This window comes from Cnephaeus nilssonii (assembly GCF_951640355.1).
Source record: "Cnephaeus nilssonii genome assembly, chromosome: 14".
Taxonomy (NCBI): domain Eukaryota; kingdom Metazoa; phylum Chordata; class Mammalia; order Chiroptera; family Vespertilionidae; genus Cnephaeus; species Cnephaeus nilssonii.
Window position 1 is genome coordinate 73,871,979 of NC_137085.1, and position 13,055 is coordinate 73,885,033.

Genomic DNA, 13,055 nt, shown 5'->3' on the forward strand with positions numbered 1-13,055 from the left:
GGGCAGATAGGGGTGACCAGGCCTGCAGGGGAGGGCAGTTGGGGGTGACCAGGTCAGCAGGGGAGGACAGTTGGGGGCGACCAGGCCTGCAAGGGAGGGCAGTTGGGGGCAATCAGGCCACCAGGGGAGCAGTTAGGTGTCGATCTGGCTGGCAGGGGAGTGGTTAGGGGGTAATCAGGCTGGCAGGCAGAAGCGGTTAGGGGCTATCAGGCAGGCAGGCGAGCGGTTGGAAGCCAGCAGTCCTGGATTGTGAGAGGGAACCCAGATTGGAGAGGGTGCAGGCTGGGCTGAGGACACCCCCACCTACCCCCCATGCACGAATTTTGTGCACTGGGCCTCTAGTATTTTATATTTATTTCTCTTGTTTATTACTTTAAAATTTCATTTTGTCATTTTAGTCATGTTTAAATGAGTGTTTTTTACTCTACCATCATTACACAGAATCTCTATACCTTTTTGTCTCCATATACATTTTATTTTCATGGGCTGTCCAAACCTGTGACCATTTAACTAACTAGGTGAGATTGCTATGGGATCATCAAAGGGTAAAGAGGGGAAAAATTCCAAAATTTTGATAGAGAAAGCTGCTTTCTAAAAATTAGGTAAGTTAAGCAAGGGACATTTTCTCAACCTCTCCTCCCCCCTCTTTTTTTTTTTTTTTTTCACTTTATAGCTTGGAATGGTCAGCTGTTATTGTGGATGAAGCTCATAGAATCAAGAATCCAAAGGCTAGAGTAACAGAAGTTATGAAAGCTTTAAAGTGTAATGTTCGCATTGGCCTCACTGGAACCATTCTTCAGAACAACATGAAAGAACTGTGGTGTGTTATGGACTGGTGAGTGAAGATACTTTATGTTTTGGAAAATTATTTAATACCTCTTTAACTTAATGTTACCTTGCGGGGGGGGGGGGGGGACATCACAATTATTTATTTACAGAAGTATTTGATCCCAAACATAGTATACAGAATAGAGTCCCATGAAAACCTATTTTTATATATTATTCTTGGTTCCTGAAATAAATGTCTGAACTAATTTACCAATTTATCATCATCTTACAGTTAGCTACTGAAAAACTCATAAAGAAAGACTGTTATTTGTCTTTTGTTATTGCTGTCATTACAAACAAGTGACTTGGTCTATTTCTTAGAAGCAAAAATAAGCCATTGTCTTTCCTTTTAGATAATTTAATAAAGCAATGACATTTTTCTTATTGCCTTACGAAGGGCTGTGCCAGGACTTTTAGGTAGCAGGATCCACTTCAAGAAGCAGTTTTCTGACCCAGTAGAACATGGTCAGAGACACACAGCAACAAAAAGAGAACTAGCTACTGGCCGAAAGGCCATGCAACGGCTTGCAAAAAAGATGTCTGGATGGTTTCTTAGGCGTACCAAGACTCTAATCAAGGATCAGTTGCCTAAGAAGGAAGACCGGGTGAGAACTGCATTTGTATATATTATTAATTTCTAATTGTGTGCGTGTTTTTTAAATTATTTATTGTCTAAAGTTTTACATATGAGTGTGTGTGTGTTTGTTTTTTTAATTTATTTTTAAGAGGAAATCTATCTCCTATTATATTTTTGGATGTAATTTTTGCTTTTTATACAGTGTGAAGAAAATTGCTTTATGTAGAGTTTCAGAAAACATTAATTGAGCCCAATAATTTTCCTTACTAACTTTACTAACCTGTCAGCTAACAGGTGTTTTATTAGCATACATTAAACTGATTTCTCTTATTTAGAACAAAAATACTTTTTATATAATTCTTCCTCGATGAAGAAAGAAGAGCTTCTCTCCCTAATGTGTTTTCTGTTCATATTTTGTAATTCCTGCCTTGTCTACTATCTGTAATTCAGTATATTCTTTGGTACCTTAACTCTAGCTACAAGACCAAAATGGTTAAAAACTTTTTCTTATTATAGATTTGTTTATTATAAAATGCTATTTTTAGTGACACAACTAACCTAATTTTACAACTTTGTAGAAAAAGTACAATTATATTAATTGTTTAAGAAAATTTGAGGAGTTGACTTTAAGAGGATTTTTTTAATATAGTAGTTCTCTTTTATGGTTTTTAATTTTGTGGATCATCTAGCTCAGGCAATGCAATAAAGGTTCTATAAATTGCTATGAACTAAATCTAACTAATGTTGTCTCAAATAAGGGCAATTCTAACAAATACCCTTTAGTCTTAGGATGTCCTGTTGATTATTAATTTAAAAAGATAGAATTGAAAGAAAAATATGATACTGATTTATAAGTTGGGGAAATTGATATAACATTTGACTTTTTTACCTAAAGCAAATATTATTTAATTGGAAAACTTCACGAACCTCCACTTTTTAAAAATGTTTTGTGCATTTTAATATATATTATTTAGTTGTCAGTTGTCTATCTAGTAAGAACAACACCGTAAAACTATGAAAAGAAAGTTGTACATAGAAGTTTAGAGATTGGGCTCTGAAATAAAATATCATAGGTTTGAATCCTCACTCCCTGACTTATGAGTTTTATGACCTTGCTAAGTCTTTCAAACCTTGGTTTCTTTATCTGGTACATGGGAATGATGATAACACTACCTGCCTCATATGGTTGCTCTAAAATGTGTGATATGTAAGTGTTCAGTAAATGTTACTACATGTTTTAATAACACCAACTCAACAATAGAAGACTTAGGAATAAATTTAACCAAAGAGGTGAAAGACCTGTACACTAAAATCTATAAGACTTTGATTAAATAAATTGAAGAAGACACAAATAAGTGGAAAGATATATCATGTTTGTGGATTGGAAGAATTAATATTGTTAAAATGATTTCAAACTATACTACAAAGCCACAGTCAATTAATGTTTGACAAGGGAGCCAAGAATATTCAGTGGAGAAAAGATAGTCTTTTAATAAATATTTTGGGAAAATTGGTATTCACATGTGATAGAATGAAATTGAAGTCCTATTTTACACCACTTGCAAATAATTAACTTGAAATGATTGACAACTTAAATATAAGACCTGAATATAAATATAAGACTTAAATAAGACATAAAACTCCTAGAAGAAAACATAGGGAAAGAGCTCCTTGACATTGGTCTTGGAGGTGATTTTTTTTTATATGACAACAAAAGCATAAGCAACAAAAGCAAAAATTAACAAGTGAGACTATCAAACTAAGTACTTTCTATACAGCAAAAGAAACAATCAGAATGAAGAGGCAACCTACAGAACAGGAGAAAATATTTGCAAACCATCTATCTGATAAGTTAATATCCAAAATATATAAGAGACAAACAGTTCAATTGCAACAATAATAGTAACCTGATTAAATATTGATCTGATCTGAATAGACATTTTTCCAAAGAAGACATACAAATGGCCAACAGGTTTATGAAAAGATGCTCAATACCACTAATCATCAGGGAAATGCAAAGCAAAACCACAACTCTGGCATTACTTGATGCCAGTTAGAATGGCATTTATCAAAAAGACAAGTGATAGCAAGTGTTGGCGATGATGTGAAGAAAAGGGAGCACTGGGGCAATGTTTGTAGGGATGTAAATTGGCAGAACTACTATGGAAAACAGTATGGTAGTTACCCCCAAAATTAAAACTACAACTACCATATTGTCCAGCACGTCCCACTTCTGGTTATATATCCAAAGGAAATGAAATTGCCCTCATAGAGATAGAACTTCCATGTTCATTGCTGCATTATTCACAGTAGTGAAGACATGGAAACAACCTGTCTGTTGACAGATGAATAGATAAAGAATTTGTGATACATCGATTTAGATATGGAACATTATCCTATATAATAAAAGGGTAATATGCAAATAGACCAAACAGTAGAACAATCGAACAACCAATCAAAGTGTAATATGCTAATGATATTCTAAGGCTGCTCAACTGCTCGCTACGACATGCACTGACCACCAGGGGGCAGACAGTCAACTGGTCGATCAGTCACTATGATGTGCACTGACCACCAGGGGTGTCCCTCAGCCTGGCCTGCGCCCTCTCACAATCCGGGACCCCTCGGGGGATGTCAGAGAGCCAGTTTTGGCCCAATCCTGCAGACCACTCCCCTTGGAAGGGCATCAGATGCAGGGCTCATGGCTGGCGAGCGCTGCTGTGGCAGCGCGAGCCTCTTCTGATCGGGATTGATTGGGCGCGAGCCTGCGGCAGGCACAGTGGGGCCAGGATGAGTGGGAGCGGCAGGTAGGAGCTGCAGGCGGCGTTGGACTGTGGGTTTCGGCCCAATCCCTTCAGGCCACCCAGAGGGACCCCACCCATGCACGAATTTGTGCACCGGGCCTCTAGTTCAGCCATAAAAAGGAAGGAAATCTGTCATTTGTGAAAACATGGATGGATCTTTAAGGCATTATGCTAAATGAAATAATTCAGACAGAGAAAGAAAATATTGTATGATCTGTCTTACCTGGTATATGTAGAATATTTCTTTTAAAAAGCCACACTATTAGAAAAAGTAGAATGGTAGTTACCAAAGGCTAAGGGTCAGGAAAAATGGAGAGATATTAGTCAAAGGATACAAACTTTCATAAGATGAATAAATTTTGGGGATTTAATGAATAATATAATTACTTTTGTTAACTGTTCTATAGTCTATACTCAAAAGTTGCCAAGAAAATATATTTTAAATGTTCTAACAAAAAATATTAAAACACTATTATGTGAAGTAATGGATGTGTTAACTAACCTTATGTTGTGGTAATAATTTTGTAATATGAATATGTATGAAGTTATTACATTATACACCTTAAACTTACACAATATATGTCAACAAAGCTGGGAAAAATAATAACTCAAAATTCCCTCCACATCTTAATCATTGACTCCCCACCTTTTTGTGTTCTCTTCATTCTTATATGTACCTTTATATTCAAGTAGAGTCAAGATATAGCTAGTATTTTATATATAGTTTTTTAAAACCTAGCACTGTTTTCTATGGACATTCCTGTATTTGCTCAGATGCACATTTTTGTCTTATTTTTACAGTGATAGTCTATTGTAGTGTGATATACACATATAAATATTTATAAATAAACTAGAGGTCCGGTGCACAAAATGGTGTCCCTCACCCCAGCCTGCACCCTCTTGAAATCCGAGATCTCTTGGGGGATGTTCAACTGCCAGTTTAGGCCCGATCCCTGTGGATCCCTGCGGATCAGGCCTAAACCGGCAGTCAGACATCCCTCTTGCAATCCTGGACCGCTGGCCCCTAACTGCTCACCTACCTTCCTGATTGCCCCTAACTCCTCTGTCTGCCTGCCTGATTGCCCCTAACCACCTCTGCCTGCCTGATCACCCCTAACCACTCTCCTGCCTACGTGATCGCCCCTCACCGCCTCTGCCTGCCTGATCACCCCTAACCATTATGCCTGCCTGCCTGATCACCCCTAATGACTCTTCCTGCCTGTCAGATCACCCTTAAGCACTCTGCCTGCCTGATCGCCCCTAACCATTCTGCCTGCCTGATCGCCCCTAAGCACTCTGCCTGCCTGATTGCCCCTAACTGCCTCTGCCTGCCTGATCACCCCTAAGCACTCTGCCTGCCTGATCTCCCCTAGCCCCTAACTGCCTCTGCCTGCCTGATTGCTGCTAAGCACTCTGCCTGCCTGCCTGATCGCCCCTAACTGCCTCTGCCTGCCTGATTGCCGCTAAGCACTCTGCCTGCCTGCCTGATCGCCCCTAACTGCCTCTGCTTGCCTGATCCTTCCTACCTGCCTCTTCCTGCCTGATCTCCCCTAAGCACTCTGCCTGCCTGCCTGCCTGCCTGATCATCCCTAGCTGCTCGCCTGCCTGCCTGATCACCCCTAACCACTTGCTGGGGAGCTGCCGGCCAGGGTGAGGGGCCGTGGTCATTCTGTTCTCTGGTCGTTCTGGTCGTTCTGCCATTTCGGTTGCTGGGCTTTTATTATATACGATGGCTTTTCCCTATCCTGTATAATAAAGAGCTAATATGCTAATTAGACCAGACAGTGGAATGACCTTCTGGAACAACCTTCAGGAATGACCAGTGGGCGGGGGGTGGGGCCACGAGGCAGCCGGGGCTGCAAGGGCCAAGCCCCTTGCACAGATTCTGTGCATTGGGCCTCTAGTCTATAATAATAAAAGTGTAATGTGCAAATTGACCGAACAACCGAACAGCAGAATGACTGTCTGGACAACCTTCCAGACGACCATGCTATGACACGCACTGGCACCAGGCCAGCCAAGGAAGGTGCGATGCAATTGGTCGGGGGGGCCCCCGCCATTGCCCCACAATTGCCCTGCAGAGGAAGGCTCAGGCCACCCTCTGCGAGACAATCGATGGGGGGCTCCATGATTGATCACCCCAAAGAGGGAGGCCCAGGCCACCCTCTGGGCGGCAGTTGATCGTGGAGCCCCGGCAGGTTGGGCAGGGCCTACCTCTTTGGAGCAATCCATCATGGAGCCCTGGCCAGATGGGCAGGGCCTACCTCTTTGGGGCGATTGATCGTGGGGCTCCTGGACTGTGAGAGGGCACAGGCCGGGCTGAGGAGAACCCCCTGCCAGTGCATGAATTTCATGCACCGGGCCTCTGGTTATTCATATTGCTCTAAGTTCTATTATGGGTATCTTTAGTTTTATGATCCTACTTACATAAGCTATAGCTAGAAGAATTTTACCAATTTCCAGTGCTACTAGAAATATAAGGTAAATTGTATCTCCTGCAAGTTATGGCATTATTTTATACTTTTTCCTCTTTTTTAATTTGGGCACAAAATAGCAATTTGTAGTTGCTTTTATGGGTATTGACTTAACTTATCATTACTAATTTTATGGATTTACATGAAGATATTAAATACAAATACTTTAGCTTATTTTCAGTAATATGAAGATTTTTATATTTTTCTAAGTTTTCCAAGTAATTTGGTAATTATAATTCATGCCATTGTTCTAAAACTTTTCATTGTTTCTTATCTAGTTTTTTTATTGACTTAAATTTTAATCATTTATTTGCATGATAGGCTGATCATGTAGAACCCTGAAAACACCAGTTTTGAGAAATATACAGGGTCAGGCAAAAGTAGGTTTACAGTTATTCATGTGGAAAATAATACAGTAAATAAATAATAATAGAACTAATAATAGAACAAACTCTATAGTTCGCATACTCACAACTATAAAACTACTTTTGCCCCACCCTATACAGTAGAACCTGGGTTCTGGACTTAATTTGTTCTGGAAGGCTGTTGGAGAAGCTTTCACATTTTGATTTCTTTTAATTAAAAAACAAACTCTTGGAGGTTTATTTTAAAACAAAGTTATAATTTGTATCATTTAGGGTAGGGTGCTAATTTGTTCGAAAACTGAATCATTTTTCCTCATTAGAAATAATGTAAGTTGAATCAACCCATTCCAGACCCCCAAATGATTCCCTGTTTTTACCTTTCTTATATACAGTACATGTCTAATGTTCTGTTTATAAATATACACTTCTTTCCTTAAGTTTATCAAACCACATGCTACTAGCCTTAAATGAATTTTTCATATATCACTGCCTCTGAAATGCTATCACCTACTACTTTTAGTTTATTCAATCAATATTGGAGAATCAAGATTTGACTGTATAAGGAAATCTCACAAGTTATTCTTTTCACATTTTGATTTTTTTCATTAAAAAACAAACTCTTGGAGGTTTATTTTAAAATAAAGTTATAATTTGTATAGTTTAGGGTAGGGTGCTAATAAAGAATATGGGAGAATTGGAGAAATTGTCATAATCATGTATCTAGAAAAAAATAACATAGTTTATGTGCAATTTTCACTATTGCAATTTATGAAATTTTATGTGCAGTGTGATTATTATTGCTATAGAAAAAATACTAATAATTACCTTGTGTTTTTCTTGGCAGATGGTGTATTGTTCTCTGACAGATTTTCAGAAAGCTGTCTATCAGACAGTATTAGAAACAGAAGATGTGACTTTGATACTTCGATCTTCTGAGCCATGTACCTGCAGCAGTGGTCGAAAAAGGAGAAATTGTTGTTATAAGGCAAGCATTTCAGTTTGATATCTTTATTATCCTGTTTTGATTACATAGTACTCTATTGTAAGTAGCAGCTTTCCTCAGACATTTCTTTACTTTAGAAGCCATCCTATATAATAAAAGCCTAATATGCAAATCGACCAAACAGCGGAACGACCAGTGGAATGACCGGTCGCTATGATGCGCACTGACCACCAGGGGGCAGACGCTCAACACAGGAGCTGCCCCCAGCCCACAGGCTCCCGGGTACCAGCAGGGGCCCCCCTATCGCCCTGCTGGTTGCCCCGCAGAGGGAGGCTACAGGCAGCGGCAGAGGGGTGATCGGGTGGTGGGGCTGGCGAGCGGGCGGTGCCAGGCCGGCCAAAGCGGGAGCCAGCAGGGGCCCCCTGATCGTCCTGCCAGTCGCCCCATAGAGGGAGGCAACCAGTGGCGGGGGGCGGGCAGGGCCGGCAAGTGGGTGGCGCCAGGCTGGCCAAGGCAGGTGCCAGGGGGGGTCCCCTGATTGCCCCGCTGGTCACCCCACAGATTGGTCCTGATTGCTGGCCAGGACTAGGGATGCTACCCATGCACAAATTTTGTGCACTGGGCCTCTAGTCTATATATATAAAAGGCTAATATGCTAAGTGTCCAACTGTTTGACTGGTAGCTATGACGCACACTGACCACCAGGGGCAGATGCTCAATGCACAGGCATGGAAACATGGAACAGACTGATCAATCTCAGAGGGAAGGAGGGAGGTGGGAGGGAGTAAAGAGATTAACCAAAGGTCTTATATGCATACTAGATGCCTGGTGCATGGATTCGTGCACCAGTGGAGTCCCTCGGCCTGGCCTGCAAGAATTAGGCCAAATCCGTGAACCAGGCCTCCGACATTCCAAGGGGTCCCGGATTGCGAGAGGGTGCAGGCCAGGCCACGGGACCCCACCAGTGCACGAATCCATGCACTGGGCCTCTAGTAAGTTAATAAAAAGGAGTAGCTTTAAAAAATATTTTATATCAAATAATGATCACAGCAAAATACAAGATTCAAGTATATTTTTTAAAAACTAGTTTTTGAAAGTAGCTTCAATTTGATATCCTCCTTTCCAGTTTTCATTGGGAAATATCCTACTTTCATCTTGAAATCTTAATTTCATTTTCAGACCACCCATTATCCAATAATAATAAACTCACTGTTTCATTGCAGGCTTAAAACATTATTCTGACGTGAGATATAGTTTTATTTTAATAGAAACAGTGTATAATATAGAAAGTATTTTATTTTTATTTAGAAACAAATATTTTTTATCTTCTATCTATATTTCCTGCCTCTTTTTCACCTCTATTTTATTATCAAGTTACCTGTCACATAACTTCACACATAGAGGGACCTAGATAAATATTTATCTAGATTGATATTTATTGTAATCTCTCATTTTGCTGTTTTTAACCACTTCAATTTTTTTGTAATAGCTCAGATTCCTAGGAAACCTTGGAATATAAATGAGAGGCAAGAGTAAAGGGGTCTATATCAGTGGTAGCCAACCTTTTGGACCTCACGGACCACCAGTGGTCCGCGGACCACCAGTTGTGACCACTGGTCTATACAACACTGCCACCTTACCCTATAGTTTTATTATCTCTTACAGCAGCATTTTTATGACTGTATCAGGAGGATAAATACTTTCTAGAATGAGGTTATTCTCCCCTCTTTTGTTAAAAACATCACTGTATTGCCCTGGCCAGTGTGGCTCAGTTGGTTGGAGTGTCATCCCATACACCAAAAGGTGGTGGGTTCAATTCCTGGTCAGGGCACATACCCAGGTTGTGGGTTCGATACCCAACTGGGGCCCACACGAGCGATAACTGATCAATGTTTCTCTCTCATATAGATGTCTCTCTCTCTCTCTCTCTCATATAGATGTCTCTCTCTCTCTCTCTCTCTCTCTCTCTCTCTCTCTCTCTCTCTCTCCCTTCCTCTCTACAGTCAATTTAAAAAAAAAAATCACTGTTATGGTTCACCAAAAGTATGATTCCACATTAGTGATTTATGTATATTTTGTATAAATAGTTGACCATCATTTTCTCAGAATATATTGTGCCAGTAGTATTTTGTGATGTAAGTAGTTACATAGTCTCGCTAGTCCTTTGCTTGTTTTTACTCTCTGTTTTTCTCTGGTTGCAGACCAATTCTCATGGTGAAACAGTGAAAACCTTGTATTTCAGCTACCTTGCAGTCCTTCAGAAGGTAGCTAACCACGTCTCGCTACTGCAGGCTGCCAGCACCTCCAAACAGCAGGTTTGGGTTGCCTTTTACAATGTCTGTGATGCTATCTGGTATAAATACTTTATATTTGATATGAAATCTCCAACCAAATATCTTTATTTTTGTATGAAACTTAAGAGGAAACTAACTTGCTCATTTTTAATTTACATGCCGTAGAAGTATATGCACTTAAGTTTTTAATCAAAGTGAGAAATTTTAAACTTAACTTAAATACGTCTTTCTTAAAATATTATGTTCAATTTATACAGGTTTAAATGTGTTGAGTTGATATTTCTCTTCATCTACCTCTTCCTTTTAAGGAAACACTCATCAAAAGGATATGTGATCAGGTATTTTCCAGATTCCCAGATTTTGTGCAGAAAAGCAAAGATGCAGCCTTTGAAACACTTTCTGACCCAAAATACAGTGGAAAAATGAAGGTAAGTGCTCTTCTTTCAGTTTTCATATACACAAGGATGATATACAGAATATTTATCAAATGGTATGACAGGGACACCAGCTAATCAGAACAGATGCCCAGTCATTCAGAAGAGATGGTGGCATCAAATGGTCTAGTGTATGTGTATTTAGTAGCTCACTATGAACCTGCGTCTGGTGTGTTCTCAATTAGAAGTAGTTATATTAAATATACTTCAAACTTTGCTATTGTTTTGGATTCATATCCTCTTAAAAATGTATGCTGTTGCCACATGTATAATAATTTGTCTTCAAATTTTTAAGGAGGTAATTTACCAGATCTATAAATGATAATGCCAAATGGGAGGATGAGGATAGGTGGGAGCTCAGAATAAGAGAAAGAAGCTTCTTGAAGAGTTCTCTTTATTCTCTATGAGAACTCTAAGGGTTTTCAAGGCCTTTATTCTAGACTGAATTTTCTGTCTCTTGATTTTACTTGCCAACATAAATTGCAAGGTGCTATATCCATTTGTGCAAGGGAGCATTGTTGTACACTGGGAAACTGACCTGGAGGTGTGCTCTTGGTAAGGAATTCCTGAGGGAGGGTCTGAAAAGTAAGGCTAGGTTTTCCAACCACGACCCAGGCCTCTGGGCATTGCCTGTCATGGATGCATGAAATACAGTTTCTAGCCTCCTTGTAGCAGAATTCAATTGTTTAACCCTTTTATAACTATCGAGAATCTTTATTTATGGATTCCAAGATTTTTACAGAACGATTTCCAACTTTATGTTTTAATTAACAAAAATTAAGTTATTTCTTTTGGCATAAAAATAAAAAGGAAGTAATTAAGGTAGGGTTTCTTTTTTTCTTTGAAATCCTGGAAATATTTTTAGCAGTTAATCTATATAAGTTCACCATAGTTTAGTTTGCCTGGATCTCTAAATTCAGTGGTATAATATGTAAACTAGGAAGATTACCTTAAAATCTTGTGAGTGTATTTTTTTTACTGAGATATAATTGACTGTAACATTGTATTAGTTTATGTATGCAACATTAATGATTTGATAAATGCAAATATTTTGAAATGATTACCACACCACAGTAAGTCTAGTTAACATCCATCACCTCACATAATTACAATTCTTTCCTTGAGATGAGTACTTTATAATCTGTCCCGTCCTAAATATACAGTATGGTATTGTTAACTACAGCCACTACGCTGTACAATATTTCCCCAGGATTTACTTAGAGAAGCTTGTACCCTTTGAATACCTTCACCCATTTCATCTGTTCCACACCCCCTGCCTTTGGCGACCACTAATCTGTTCTCTATACCTAAGAGTTTGATGTTTTGTTTTGTTTTAAGAGTCCACATATAAGTGAGATCATATGCTATTTGTCTTTGTCTGACTTATTTCACTTCACATAATTCCCTCAAGGTCTATTTATTTGTCTCAAATGACAGGATCACATCTTCTTTATCCGTTCATCTATTGACAGACATTTATGTTGTTTCCATGTCTTGGCTATTGTAAATAATGCTGCAGTGAACATGGGGGTGTTGATATTTTTTTGAGATTGATTTTATTCTTTTGCATGTGATTGTCTAGTTTTTAAGAGACTGCCTTTCCCCATTTTAAATTCTTGCCTTCTTTGTTGTAAATTAATTGACCATATGTGTATGGTTTCATTTCTGGGCGCTCTATTCTGTTCCATTGATCTATGATTCTGTTTTTATGCCAATACTATACTGTTTTGATTATTATTGCTCTGTAATATAATTTGAAATCAGAAAGTGTGATGCCTTCAGCTTTGTTCTTCCTCCAGATTGCTGTGGCTATTGGGGTCTTTTGTGGTTCCATTCAAATTTTAGGATTGTTCTATTTCTGTGAAAAATGCCATTGGAATTTTGATAGGGATTACATTGAATCTGTAGACAGCTTTAGGTAGTTTGAACATTTTAGCAATATTAATTTAATACATGAGCACAGAACATCTTTCCATTTATTGTGTCATCTTCAGTTTCTTGCATCATGACTTAAAGTTTTCAGCGTACATGTCTTTCATCTCCTTGGTTAAATTTATTCCTAGGTATTTTATTATTTTTGATGCAGTTGAAAATGGGATTGTTTTCTTAATTTCTTTTTCTGATAGTTCCTACTAGTGCATAGAAATGCAACTGATTTTTGTATATTAATTTTTTTCCTGCAACCACAGGGTGGGGCAAAAATAGGTTTATAGTTAAGAGTATGCAAAACAGAGTTTATTCTTGTATTATTATTTATTAATGATTGTATTATTTTCCATATGAACAACTATAAACCTAACCTTTCCCACCCTGTATACTGAATTTGTATGTTAGTT

At 38.8% G+C, this 13,055-nt stretch overlaps 1 protein-coding gene across 6 annotated transcripts in view; it reads left to right on the plus strand.

Moving 5' to 3' along the window:
• The window catches only part of ERCC6L2 (ERCC excision repair 6 like 2), a gene marked incomplete at its 3' end in the record, with an annotated part of 180,817 nt that overhangs the window by 78,261 nt on the left and 89,501 nt on the right, over positions 1 to 13,055 (plus strand). For all 6 annotated transcript variants that reach the window (XR_013814485.1, XM_079790097.1, XM_079790101.1 and 3 more), the window contains 5 exons: positions 674 to 835; positions 1,226 to 1,433; positions 7,893 to 8,033; positions 10,193 to 10,306; positions 10,594 to 10,713. Coding sequence is in view for 5 of the 6 variants with exons in the window: in XM_079790097.1 (XP_079646223.1) it covers positions 674 to 835; positions 1,226 to 1,433; positions 7,893 to 8,033; positions 10,193 to 10,306; positions 10,594 to 10,713 (745 nt within the window). The remainder of the gene's footprint in view (positions 1 to 673; positions 836 to 1,225; positions 1,434 to 7,892; positions 8,034 to 10,192; positions 10,307 to 10,593; positions 10,714 to 13,055) is intronic.